The 13,239-nt window shown below is 39.6% G+C and overlaps 1 protein-coding gene across 5 annotated transcripts in view; it reads left to right on the plus strand.

Moving 5' to 3' along the window:
• The window catches only part of KCNIP4 (potassium voltage-gated channel interacting protein 4), a 1,162,373-nt gene that overhangs the window by 1,024,527 nt on the left and 124,607 nt on the right, over positions 1-13,239 (plus strand). The window contains exon 2 of one of the 5 annotated variants that reach the window (XM_043553504.1): positions 3,633-3,734. The exons of the other annotated variants lie outside the window; for them this stretch is intronic. Coding sequence (XP_043409439.1) covers positions 3,633-3,734 — 102 coding nt within the window. The remainder of the gene's footprint in view (positions 1-3,632; positions 3,735-13,239) is intronic. 5 annotated transcript variants of the gene reach the window in all.

Here is a 13,239-nt window from a genome sequence, read left to right on the forward strand (position 1 = left end):
CTACACTGCTTGTTTTTCAGTACTTGAGACCAGTTGCCTCATGTGGCTTGACCAGTATTATGGATGCTTATAGTGGGATAACACATCCAGCAACATTTACTCTCTAAAGCTGGAAGTAGACATCTTCAATCTTACACCGCAGTAAGGAAGACATATGTCAAATATATAATTGAGTCATCAATTGTTTTAATTATATTCATGATAATGCCATGAAAGAGAAATATAGGAAACTCTAGGAGCATGTAATAGAGCTGTTCATAATCTAGTTCCGTTCATCAGGCAGGGTTTTTCAGAAAGTGATTATTGACCTGAAATCTCAAAGATGACAAGAGTTATCAAAGCCACAAGGAGGTAATAAAACAAAAGTTCAGTGAGAGGTAATAGCACCTGGAAAGGACCTGTGGTAGGAGGACCCAAAGAACTGAAAAAAAAAATTAATATCTAGCATCTATTGAAAGTACATTGTGAACAATTACTGTGTTAGATGCTTTATTTTATATCATTAGATTCTAATAGAGACTATTACTAATCCATTCTGTTGATGAGGAAACTGAGATTCAGAGAAATTCAGTAACCTTACCCAGTGCCATAAAGTACTGATATCTGAATCCAGGTTGTTTTAATACAGTGCTTGAACATTCAACCACTACACTTTAAGGGAAAAAGAGCAGAATGTCCTGTAGCAGAGAAGGGGGTGGAGATAGGGGAAGTTTTATGATGTCTGCATCCTGACTTACAGAAGCTAAAGTTCTCATTGAGGAGAAAACACTGTAAAAACAAGGTAGATTAAGGAGTGCATGTTGTGATGAGCACTGGGTGACATATGGAATTGTTGAATCACTGTATTGTACACCTGAAATTAATATAACACTGTATTTTTACTACACTGGAAATAAAATAAAATTAAATTAAATTAAATTAAATTAAACTAAATTAAATTAAAATGTTTGCCTTTCCACATATTTTGGGAAATTTTATGTTATTTTTAACATTTATGATAAATCATTTTCCTATTTATTTGGACGGTAAAGCCCCTAGAGAATTTGAATAATGTCTGTAGTCAAATAGAAGTTGATTTATCCATCTACCAGGGGTAAACAAAAAAAGTTAGAAATTATACACAATTTCTATTTAAATATACTTCAAAATGGGATCTTTAAACTGTGTTCTTACAACCAAGATCCTTTAGTATAAATCCTTTTGTTTCACAAAGAAAAGACAAAAACCCAAAGAAGTTTAATTATCTGTCCAAGGTCACTCAACTTGATATAGTAAAACAGGGACTGAAGTCTGGGATGTCTGACTCCTGATTAGAAACAGCAGCCTGTCTACCTTGTAGTCCCAAGAGAATTTCAAAAGATGTTCCAAGGAAGAACATCATTAATTAGCAAATTGGGGTAGAGTCAGGGAGTGACCAGTAATAGTTGTGAATGTTTAGGAAACAAGTAGATCCCTCCATACACCCAGAGCTGAGGGTCCAGCAGCTGTCACATAGAGTGAGCTTGGCAGGTATTGGAATCTAAGGGAAAAAGAGGAAATCGAGCAAATGGCAAATATTTCTTGAGTGTTTGCCTCAATTTCAGGGATGATTGTGGAGTTTGGCTGGACATCAAGAAATCAAACTTGAAGTATAGGAGCTGGGTAAGAGGTACAACTACAGTCTCTCTTCTGCTGATAACTGGTAGAACCTTTGCTAATTCCTTATCATAATAAGGTCTCACTCTATAATAGGATGTGGTACCCAGAATAGTAGGTAGAGTGTCAGCACAGGAGCAACAGAGAAGATGGAACAGAGGATGGAAAAGTCCTTTCCTTCAGGAAGGTTGGAGATACAACAGAGAAAGTTTACCGGAAGCAAGTGTGTTTGAATTGAGTTTTAAAGGCTGGATGGGCCTATTGAAGTTGATACCTGGTGGAGGGCCACTGGACTGTACATACAATGGCAAGGGGGGTTGGAAATGGCACATAGAAAGAGAAGCGCAATGTTCTACTTGGGACACTAAAATCAAGCAAAATCCTACTGACCCAGAGAAGTTTACAAAGGAGACAGCACTTAGATGAATGTGTCCCTCTTAAATGTAGAAGGAAGAAGCCACCTAAATGGTCTGCTTTATGTAAATCAGATTTATTTTACAAGTTTAAAAGCTTACTTATATACTAATCAAGGAAATGAAATCAGGTCTTGTTTTGGTATTGAAAGTAAATTTATTCACTCATTTGTCAGACATTCATTGATCTCCACTTAGGTGCCAGGCCATCAATTAGCACTTGGGATATCAAGGAAACGAGACATTTCACACCTTATAAGTGTCAAGGGCAGGGGAGAGATTTGTTTTGTGTGTTCCAACAAAGGCAAGAACAGCCTGGTTATTGGTTGATGGTCCAGTGCAAGAGGGTGGTGGAAATCTTGCCAAAGAGGGAGACAGAGCCGGCAGAGCCAGACTGGGGTCCACGGTAGGAAGTGTGTTTTGTTCCTAAGGATAACGTGAAGGTTGTAGAGGGCTTCTAAGCAGAGAAATGATATGATCTGATTTATGTATCTACTGGTTCACTGTCATCCCCCGTCACAAAAGATCTATCAGGTTTTTACCCGGTTCCCACTGATGATGGGGTCGCACATCTCCAAAGGGAAATAAATTAGTAGACTTGTGGTCAGAGCTCTACAATTCCATTGGAAGACGGTCTAGCCTAGATCCAAATGGATTCTCTTGTTATTGCTTTATGTTCAACACCTTCTGAATTAATTTGGAGGGGGGACAATATATATGCATCGACAGGCAAACTCAGGCTCTGGGCACTCCGAGTGGGCAAGCTGATGCTGAGCAGGGCAGCTGTGGCTCCTGACACCCAGAGTTGTTTCAAGCATTTACCAACTTGACCATCCAAGTGCTGTGGATCTTCCTTGATTCCTCCCCAACCAGCGGAAGTGCTCCGTCTATTCCTGGCTTAACATTTTGAGAACACACCTTGCTTCCTTTGGACTTACTCCGCTTGAGTAATTCTGTCCATTAATGTCCACATGTGAAAAATGTGAAGGATTGTTGCATCCCTGGGCATGGCAGCTTATGCTAATGAATCTGCATATCGAGGACATCTATTTTCTCATTTTCAGGGAAGGCAAAGGTACTAACAGGTGATTGCAGTGTGAATGATTTATGCAGAGCATCTATCTCCTCTGTAATCAAAGATGGGGAGCAATGAGAACAGAAAATTGTCACACGGGCCCTTAACTCTGGTTTGAATATAGAAATTTCAATCCAGTTAACTCTTTCAGTGCTTTTCCCAATCTAAGGCCAAAAAAAAAAAAAAAGAAGAAGAAGAAAAAGCCAGGAGATTTTCCCTTTACTACTGGAAAGACATACTGGCGAGATTCTATTCCCGCTTGCTAACGCACCATACACTTTAATGCAACAGACGGAAAGTTTTGAACAGAAAACCTAAAAAATAAGAAAAACGGAGGGGAAAAAAGGGATTGATTTTTTTTCCTTCCGGGGTCCCAACCCACTGCCTGTGATTGCCTGAGCAGATGGCTGCCTCCATACCCTGCCTGCCCAGCTTCCTGTGCTCAGCCGTGCGGCATGCCCGTTTCTCTCCGCAGACAGCATTAACAGCACCGATCGCCTGTGTTCTAGGTTTCCTCTACGCCCAGAACAGCACCAAGCGCAGCATTAAAGAGCGACTCATGAAGCTCTTGCCCTGCTCAGCTGCCAAAACGTCGTCTCCTGCTGTTCAAAGCAAGTTTGTTTGTTTGTTTTCTCCCCCTCCAAACTGTTTGTTTCCTTCATGTAGGTCTGCATGCGCTGCAGTTCTCGCTTCTTAAAAAAAAAAAAAAAAATCAGTATGTTATATTATGCAAAACCAAGTGTATTGATGTACTCTTGTTTACCTAAAGACCCAGGGGATCTTTTGCACAGTTAGGAGGCGCACATGCTGGAAGAGGGACAGCACAGTGTTAGTGACAAGAGCCTGGGCTTCAAAACACTTGGAAATCTGTGTTCGATCAGAGGGTGGGAGTAGACTCGGAGGGCTCTTGGGATTCCTATCCCTTGACTTGTTGACAGAGCGCACTTCAACCTGCATTACCTAATAGATTTCCTGATGCCCGTGTATGCATTTGGTGTGTAATTTAGATAATGCCAAACGTCAGAAACATCACGACGTAGAAAAACTACTACACAGTGGAAACCGTTGACACAGACACAAGTTATTTCCTTTGTCCACTCTCTCTGTGTCAGTCAGGGTTCTGTCGAAAATAGAATCAATATATACCATGCATACACACACACATACATATACATATGTGTATACACATATACGTACATGTATACACATATATACATATACACAAAAACATGTATATAAAAGTGTTTATTAAAAAATTTTAGTATTTATTTGTTTTTGAGAGCGAGAGATAGAGACAGAGTGCAAGTGGGGGAGGGGCAGAGAGAGGGAGACACAGAACCCCAAGCAGGCTCCAGGCTCCGAGCTGTCAGCAAGGAGCTTGATGCGGGGCTCGAACTCACGAACCAAGAGATCATGACCTGAGCTGAAGTCAACACTTAACCAAATGAACCATCTAGGTGCTCCCTAAACACGTTAGTTTTAAAGAATTGTTTCAGACGCCTGTTTTAGGTGCCCCTGAAAGTGTTTACTTTAAAGAATTGGTTCACATGTGGGCTGGCGTGTCTGAAATGCATAAGGCAGCCTGGCAGCCTGGAAACTCTGACAGGATTTGATGTTTTAGTCTGGAGGCAGAATTTCTTCTTCCCCAGGAAACCTCAGTTTTTGCCCAAGGCTGTTCAGCAATGGATGAGTCCTGCCCACGTTATCTAGGGTAACCTCCTTTATGTAGATAGAGTCAACTGTTTGCAAATGGTAAACAGGTCTGCAAAACACCTTGACAGCAATATTGAGATTAGTGTTGATTAACTGGGTGCCTAACCTAGCCGAGTTTACAAAGACTAACCTTCATTGTCTCCGTCTTCTCTTTCTCTCCAGTTTTGTGACATTCTTAAAGAGTAGAAAGTAGGAGCTAGCCAAAAGTAAATGCTTTATTTATTTCGTAAGGTTACCATGTATAATTTATAATAAATCTTTACAAATATTCTGTTTACCAACATTCTTTCATGCACAATTTTTTTCAAACATCAAACAACTGTTAGAATGAGACAGAGAAGGCGGTGTTCTTTGACAGCTAGGAAACACAATATGAAGAAGCTGACTAAAACTTTTTCTAGGTGTGGGGCTATTATCCCTATCTTCGCCGGCTCTCTTTATATCCTGATGTACCATTTTATAGGAACTAATGGACTTAGCGATGTGAAAAATGACATTAGTCTCCAAACACAAATGGAGAAAATATAGTAAGCACCTCAAACGACCAAATACATCCAGTCAAAAACCCCAGGATGAAAAAAACAAAAAACAAAAAACAAAACAAAACAAAAACCCATCTTATTTCAGTGGCATTGGTTCAACACAATATATCATGATAATAAGATTTAATTCACTTATTCATTCAACATAAATGTATCATATGTCAGTTCCTATTCTGGTTCTGGGAGATATAGCAGCTTTAAAATAGCCCTACCCTACTAGAACATTCTGTGGAGAACAAGGGCAGGACAAAATGACTTTTATTAGTGACAATCTGATGTACATTTAAATTATGTATATTTAAATTATGGTTGAGATCCATCGTTTTGATCATTTTCCCCCTCATTGCACACATTACACACACCATCTCACAAACAAAAACACAACGTGTCATCAGTAACCTAGAAGGCCATAATCCCAGAATAATGCCAAAGCCCTAATCCTCCACAATATTGAAGCTGCGGGCATTTTTATTGCCACTATTTGTCAGCAAATGTTTATTAGAACCATTGCTTTTCTCATATCAAGTTGGAATCAAAATTGCCAATTTACCAGAAATTCACTGCAAACGTAGTCATTTGTACACAGTAGACAGGTAAAATATAACTTTAGGATGGGTTCCAGTACTCACTTGGGAAGAACAAAATCGCCATGCCCTAATTGGTCTTCCTGCACCAATCCCTCGTAAAGCCATACCCCAAATAAACGTTCATGGAAAATGCAATGAACGTTTTAACTAAGCATGAAGGAAAAGTCAAGATGTTTCCTGAAAGGAAAAAATAAAAAATATAGAAGACTCCAAATAATGAGCAGAATAATTCTAAAAGCTGATATTTTTATTTAAAAAATGGGGTTTCAGGGGTGCCTGGGTGGCTCAGTTGGTTGAACACCCCACTTCAGCTCAGGTCATGATCTCATGGTTTGAGTTTGAGCCCCATGTCAGGCTCTTTGCTGACAGCTTAGAGCCTGGAGCCTGCTTAGGATTCTGTCTTCCTCTCCCTCTGCCCCTCCCCTGCTCATGCTCTATCTCTCTCTCTCTCCATCAAAAATACATAAACATCAAAAAAATAAAATAAAATAAAAGGGATTTCATAAAACTGGCTGATATTGAACCCATGCTAGACTTGGATTGAGACCCAAAATTCTGCAGACATATCTCCCTTTCCCACTAGCCACCCTCTCCCCACTAGCCACCTGTCACAAGAAAGCTTCAACATGTGGAAGTAGATTATTTGGAAAGGAGATCACATTAATTGCATTGCTATATCAAAAGGGTGGTATTCATGGATCCCTATCCATCATCGGACCCTAAGCAGTTGGGCACAGACTGAAAAGATGACATGAAAACACAAGGCAGATGGTGAGAGCCAGGTGCCCGGAGTGCCAGAGGACCCCTAGGCCACCAGGATGAAAAGCATGGGCACCAAATGTCTGCATGCCAGACCACAGAGAACCCTATGATGAGGTTTGACAATGCTAGTTCTAGGCTTGAATGAGCTGCACTGTGGCTGAGGGAATGAATATTCGCCATCAGATCCCATGCATCTTCAAAGCTAAGGGGCTGAAAGGTAGTTAACAAAGGGCCAATACTCGTTCAAAATTCCGTTTTATTTTCCACAAAGGCAGGTAAGAAAGCGTCTTCATTCCTCAGGGCAGGAAAGTGAGATTTATCAATATTATGCAAATAACAAAAGAAAAAAATTTCCTACAGAAAGGGCCCTAAACTCCTGCTGAGTTATGGAGCACTTGGATCTCTATTTAAAGAACCTGAGAGTTTGGAGCGGGTCTAGGAAGACTTGTAGCATCATCTCACATCTGGTTTCCAGACAGACTCCTCTGTCATCATCGGGGAGCAACGCTGCTTCTTCAAGGAGACACCCATTTGGTGGTTGCCAACTTTGAAGAGCATTCTTCCTCACGCTGTGCCCAAATCAGCCTCCTTTTTAACTTCCAACCATATTGGTTCCAGTCCAATGCTTGAGAGTAATCTGTAGCACCTGCTCCTTCCTCCACAGGATGACCTTCCTCCTCTCCCCCCTTCTCCTTCAGAACTGGGAGGGTGAGTGGTTGATTCACAAAAGTCACTCCTATTCATGGCAGTAGATTTATAAAGTATAAAAAAAGATAAGAAATCACACACATACATACACACACACACACACACACACACACAACACATTCCTAATCCTAGTATACCCCTCTGCCTTGAAGTAACTGCAAATAATAAATAATATCTTTTTCCATTGATGTGTGTGCATTAATGATATCATCTATACCAAATTTTATCCTTCCCTTACATTGCATACTTCCAAAATACTAACCTTGTTATTAAAACTATATTGTCATTCTTAATGGCAGCACATTATTACATTGAAAAGTGACTATATACTATCTTTGACCACATTCCCTGGCTTCTGAATATTTAGATTTTTTTTCCCTTTTCCCTTTTTATCCCATAATATAAATAGCACTGAGATAAACATCTCTGTGTATACATCCGTTTATGTCTTTTAGATTATTTTTCTCCTGGATTTTGGAATTATTGGAGAAAAGCATTAAATTATGTGAATGCGAGCTTCCTCATGTATATTAGTAAATTGTTTTTTGCATTAGCCTTTTATTTTTTTATTTTTTTAAATTTTTTTTTAACATTTATTGATTTTTGAGACAGAGAGAGACAGAGCATGAACGGGGGAGGGTCAGAGAGAGGGAGACACAGAATCTGAAACAGGCTCCAGGCTCTGAGCTGTCAGCACAGAGCCCGATGCGGGGCTCGAACCCACGGACCGTGAGATCATGACCTGAGCCGAAGTCGGCCGCTTAACCGACTGAGCCACCCAGGCGCCCCTGCATTAGCCTTTTAAATATTTGGACACATTATGCATATTATTTGTTGAGGGGTTTTTTTGTTACATGGATATATCATCAATATTTGGAAACTATAGTAATTTTTTTAAATGCAGACTTGAAATATTTGTTCTGCTGTTTGCCCTTCAAATGAAAGCATTAAAAGAAGTAGCACATGACACAGAGTTTCTACATGAAACATTATTATAGACATTATTAAATTTTTGAAAATCAAACATATTACTCATCTTTAACAAAAGGCAAAAATAATAAGCCCCAACCTTTTTGTGTGAAAGCACACATCTTGACTTTGATGCTTGTCAGGCAGATATCAAATTCTAAGTGCCTTGGAAAGAGGTTGGGGAACAACAAACATGCCTCTGAGAAGGAGGTGGCAGATCGAATCAGGACAGGAACTGAGGCTGGGGACACCTGGGCTGTGCGTTAAGGATTAGCTTTCAAGTTTTGGCCCTGTGCCCAATTTCAAGCCAAACTGTCCACTGCTCTTTGAGCACCCAACTCTAGATGCAGATAAGAGCCCTAGCCAGCTATTGGTGGCCTGGTCACCTGTACCCAATCCCCCTCCCCGACTTTCTTGTATCATTCATTGGAAGCTGTCCACTTGCTGAAATTAAAATCAGCTTTCTTTCACCTTATGCTCCCCACCCACCATCTTACTAGCCACTAAAGTCTGGCCAATTTTCTCTTTGAAATATCTTTTAAGTGGACTTCTATTTTGTGCTAGGGCTCTTGCTCAGACCCTCGTTATGCCTTCCAAGAACTACTGAAAGAGGCAGATGGAGGCAGGGTGGGCTTTAATGTCCTTGTGGCATATATTTGAATTCCTGTTGTGCCTTCTACTAACAAAAATGGCTGGAGTTATTTAATTAAATTATTTGGCCCCTTAATTTCCTTACTTGGTCATTTGTTTCACATTATCATTATTATTATTATTATTTTGAGAGACCATGTTTTGCCCACACAATTCTAGGGACAATTGGAGGATTAAGACACATTAATTCACTGCCTTCATGGAGAGTATATGGGGAGAAAGATGATAAACATGAAAACAAAGATAATCTTAGATGGTGATGTGTATTATAAAGTAAACCTGTGGCAAAATGATGGAAACTGAATGTTGGTAGAAGAGCTACTTTGAGTCAAGGAAAGCTTCTTTGATGGGGTTACTTTTGAGACCCCAAAACAAGAGGAGGCCAGTAGCATAAGGGTCTGGAGAGAAAGTTCCAAGGAAGAGACTACAGCAAGAGCAAAGGCTCTAAGGACGAAAGGAGCATAACTCATTTGTGGTACAAGAAAGACCATTGTGATCATCAGAGAAATGGGTTGTTATGGGATGAAACAAGATAATTCATACAAAGTAGTTAGTACATGAAACATCACTAGTATGAATATACAACAAGTATTAACTCAGTGGACAGTCCCAATCGCCTTCTGAGGCAGATGTACTGTTTTACTCTGATGCACTATTTTCCTCTAATGGCTGAGAAAACTGAGGCACAGAGAAGTTAGATAATTTTTCCAATCAACAGAGTTGGGATTCTGACTCCAGAGCCTGCTGTCTTCATCACTTTATCAAGCTGAGATTCACCAGCTACCCCTGATACTGATTGTGGAAGCCTCTTTAGGTGTATAATTATAGCTCGGTTTCCTATTTTGAATTACAAATCTTCAAATAGGAAGGAATGGTGGGAAAGCATTAGGTCTGGCCCTCTACACCCAGAAACGTAGGTCGTACATCCCCATCTCACAATTGAGACCCCTGTGTCCTGAAAGGGTTTTAATGACTTGTGAAGAATCTATAACTAAGAAGTTGGAATAAATGCACACCCCAAATCCTCTTAGTCCCATGATACAGATGCACTTATTGAATGGCTGCAAGATATAGGACTGTCATAGCAATAGAAGAACTCTTCCGGAAAAAATTCAAGGAGAGAGTGAAGGGGAATTTCTGTCTAAGCAAAAGTTCGTCTTATTTTATATGTTTTAAGTATTTATTATAACAATAGCAACAGCAACAATAGCCTATTACAAGGAGTATAGCCTATTTTATATATGAGAAAACTGAGATCTATATAAAAGAAGAATTTTCTCAAAATAACAGAGCTATTAAAGAAATCTAAGAGGAGAGATTTGACTCAGGTCCAGTACTTTCCAACACTGAAATTCTGTGATTTAGAATCAGAGTCCAGGCAGGAAACATAAGGCACACTTTAATAGGGCCATCAAAGGGAATTTAATGAAGGGATTATTTGCAAAGTTACGGGCAGGAATTGACCCAACGAGGCTGGTGAAACACCCAAGTCTAGTAGGAGTGAAGTCATCATTTCTGTACTGATTGTTACCAGAGAGGAAGAAAGCCATAGCTACAGCTATAACAAGCAGAGAGGGTTTCACAATAGGGATTCTGGCCCTTGGAAGAAGAAAGCAGCCACTATAGCTCAATCTCCACCAACGAGGGATCCCAGAGGGATTCCTCCTCTCTGATCTCCTGTTTGTGCTTCCCTTTGGCCAGAGGGTGAGAAGTTGAGATAATATCCATAGAGGCCAGTCTCCCAGACCTAGGAGAGCATGCAGAAGGATAGAGAGTGGCTCCAGAGGCCAAATAGAGATTTTCCAGACTCTATGTATCTTGGAAGCCATGGATTGGTGATCTACAGGACCAGTATCAATTCTCAGTCATGCTGTTCTTCTTAGAAGTTTTGTTCCCAATTCCATGATAGGCTGACAGATGGCTGATAAAATCTGCTGGTATTCAGTAGACAATTTTAGGTTTAAGGACTTCAACTAGCTATTTCATGAACAGCTTAGTATCAAGAAATCCCTAGCTCCTATACTCTGGGTGAGCACAAATACTTTTTTTCTTAAAAAAAAAAAAATGCTGTCAAGTCTTTGACTATATCTCTGTATCTCCTTATCAGATAACTCTGGGTAATTTTCTTTGTCTCTCTATGCCCCAGTTTTGTTTTTGTAAAGTAATCATTTTCCCTATTTATTCAAAGGACATTATGGTGACCAAAAGATTACTTACTAGACAATAATCAGGAACCAATGCAAAGATAAAATATTAAGCACTTGATTTTATGTATTTATATTTATATACATGTTTTTAAGTTCATTTCATAATATCTTCCCGGTAAATCTGGGCACCCCCATTCAATCAAAATGACTGATTCACTAAATGAAAGCTTCATTCCAGTGGCTTTTGTTGTTGGTTTGAACACAGGAGAGTGGATGCAACAAAATAATTTGGGGGCTAGACTACTCATAACCCAGAAGCCATAATCAGCATATTACCTTGTATAATTGCAAAACATAATTTCCTAACTTTTACTTCAGATTTTGGTATCAAAGACAGCACAACATTTCAGTGTGTTTTGTTTTGCCTGGTGGCATATTGATGATCATGGAAAGTTTTAGATGTCTCTCTTGGCAGAAAAAGCATCAACACTTGGCTGTTGGAGAATTTGTTTTCAAAAAGTGACTTAAACTGCTAACATGCTGCCAATTAAAAATACAACAGTAACCTCCAGGATTTTTTTTTTTAATGTGTAACTTCCTCATGATTAATTAACCTCATGTTAATTCTTTAGTGACTTTAAGTAAAAACTCTGGACATATAGTCGGGAAAATTTTTGGAGGAACAAAAGTATAACTCATGAAGTTTTGTAAACTTAAGTTGCAAGGAGAAAGCAAGGTCCTTTAATTTTGTTTTATGTATGAGCCTTAAAAATGTTATGTTCAAATACTCAGATGTTATTTTTATTTATTTAACAAGCATCTAGTACTTACTATGGGGTTGGTACAGTTCTAAGCGCTTTGCACTGTTTAACTCATTGTAACTTAAAATAGTCCTGTAAGACAGACTCCCTTTATTAGTCCCATTTTACAGAGTAGGAAAATGAAGGCTGAGAATCACATTATCAGTAAGTGGTGTGGGGGTGGGGGAAAAGGTTGACCCAGAAGTTGAGCTCCAGAGTCTGTACTTTACCAGTTCTCTAGTTATGTTCAATGTTTTGATTGGCTTTAGAGGTTTTTTTTTTTCCACTTATCTGCTCCAACATAAGTTAAGCCTTGTGCACCCCAGATTGTCCAGAGAAATGGTGGTAGCCCCTTGAATGAGTTCTTTCCGCTCTCTGGACCTTAGTCTCACCATCTACAAAGGAGAAGCACAGACTGTGCCTCAAGTCTCCTTCCAGGTCTAGCATTGCAGGAGCCAATGAGATGGCATCTTTTATTCCTGGCTGTGACAAATGGTGGATGCTTCAAAGGTAACATAAAATTTCCTCCTTTCATGGAATTTCACCACCAATGAGAAGCAGGAAGTGGGAAAACTTAGAAACTCCACGTAACCCAGATTTCATACCAGTTGGCACTCATTTACTTGCTGTAAACTATGTGTTTTACTAATCTGAACATTTGTCCCTTTTTTCTTTATATTTTTAATATTTACTTATTTTTGAGAGGGAGAGAGAGACAGAGTGTGAGTGGGGGAGGTGTGGAGAGAGAGAGAGAGAGAGAGAGAGAGAATCTGAAGTAGGCTCCAGGCTCTGAGCTGTCAGCACACAGACCAACATGGGGCTCGAACCCATGAGCTGTGAGATCATGACTTGAACCGAGCAGAAGTTGGACACTTAACCGACGGAGCCACCCAGGAACCCCTGCCCCTGTATTTTTTATGGTCTTTAATAGTTTCTAAAATTCTGTATCCTGATTATATCATTTCATCTTCATAAAACTCCTTGGAGAATGACAGATCACAAGGTTATACTCTCCATGTTGCAAACTAAAAAATGGAGAGATAAAGTGGCTTATCCAAAGTCACATAAGGTATTTAGTAACAAATAGAAAGATGAGCATTCTTTTTCCTGGTCAATCATATATTTACCAAGAATCTTCATTTACCATGAATGACTCTTCATATAAGAAAGAGACAGGAGTCCCAGGACAGCTGGTTTACTGGATTTCCTGTCAACATGGCATACATTTATGGAGCAC

The sequence above is a fragment of the Prionailurus bengalensis genome, chromosome B1 (genome assembly GCF_016509475.1).
Source record: "Prionailurus bengalensis isolate Pbe53 chromosome B1, Fcat_Pben_1.1_paternal_pri, whole genome shotgun sequence".
Taxonomy (NCBI): domain Eukaryota; kingdom Metazoa; phylum Chordata; class Mammalia; order Carnivora; family Felidae; genus Prionailurus; species Prionailurus bengalensis.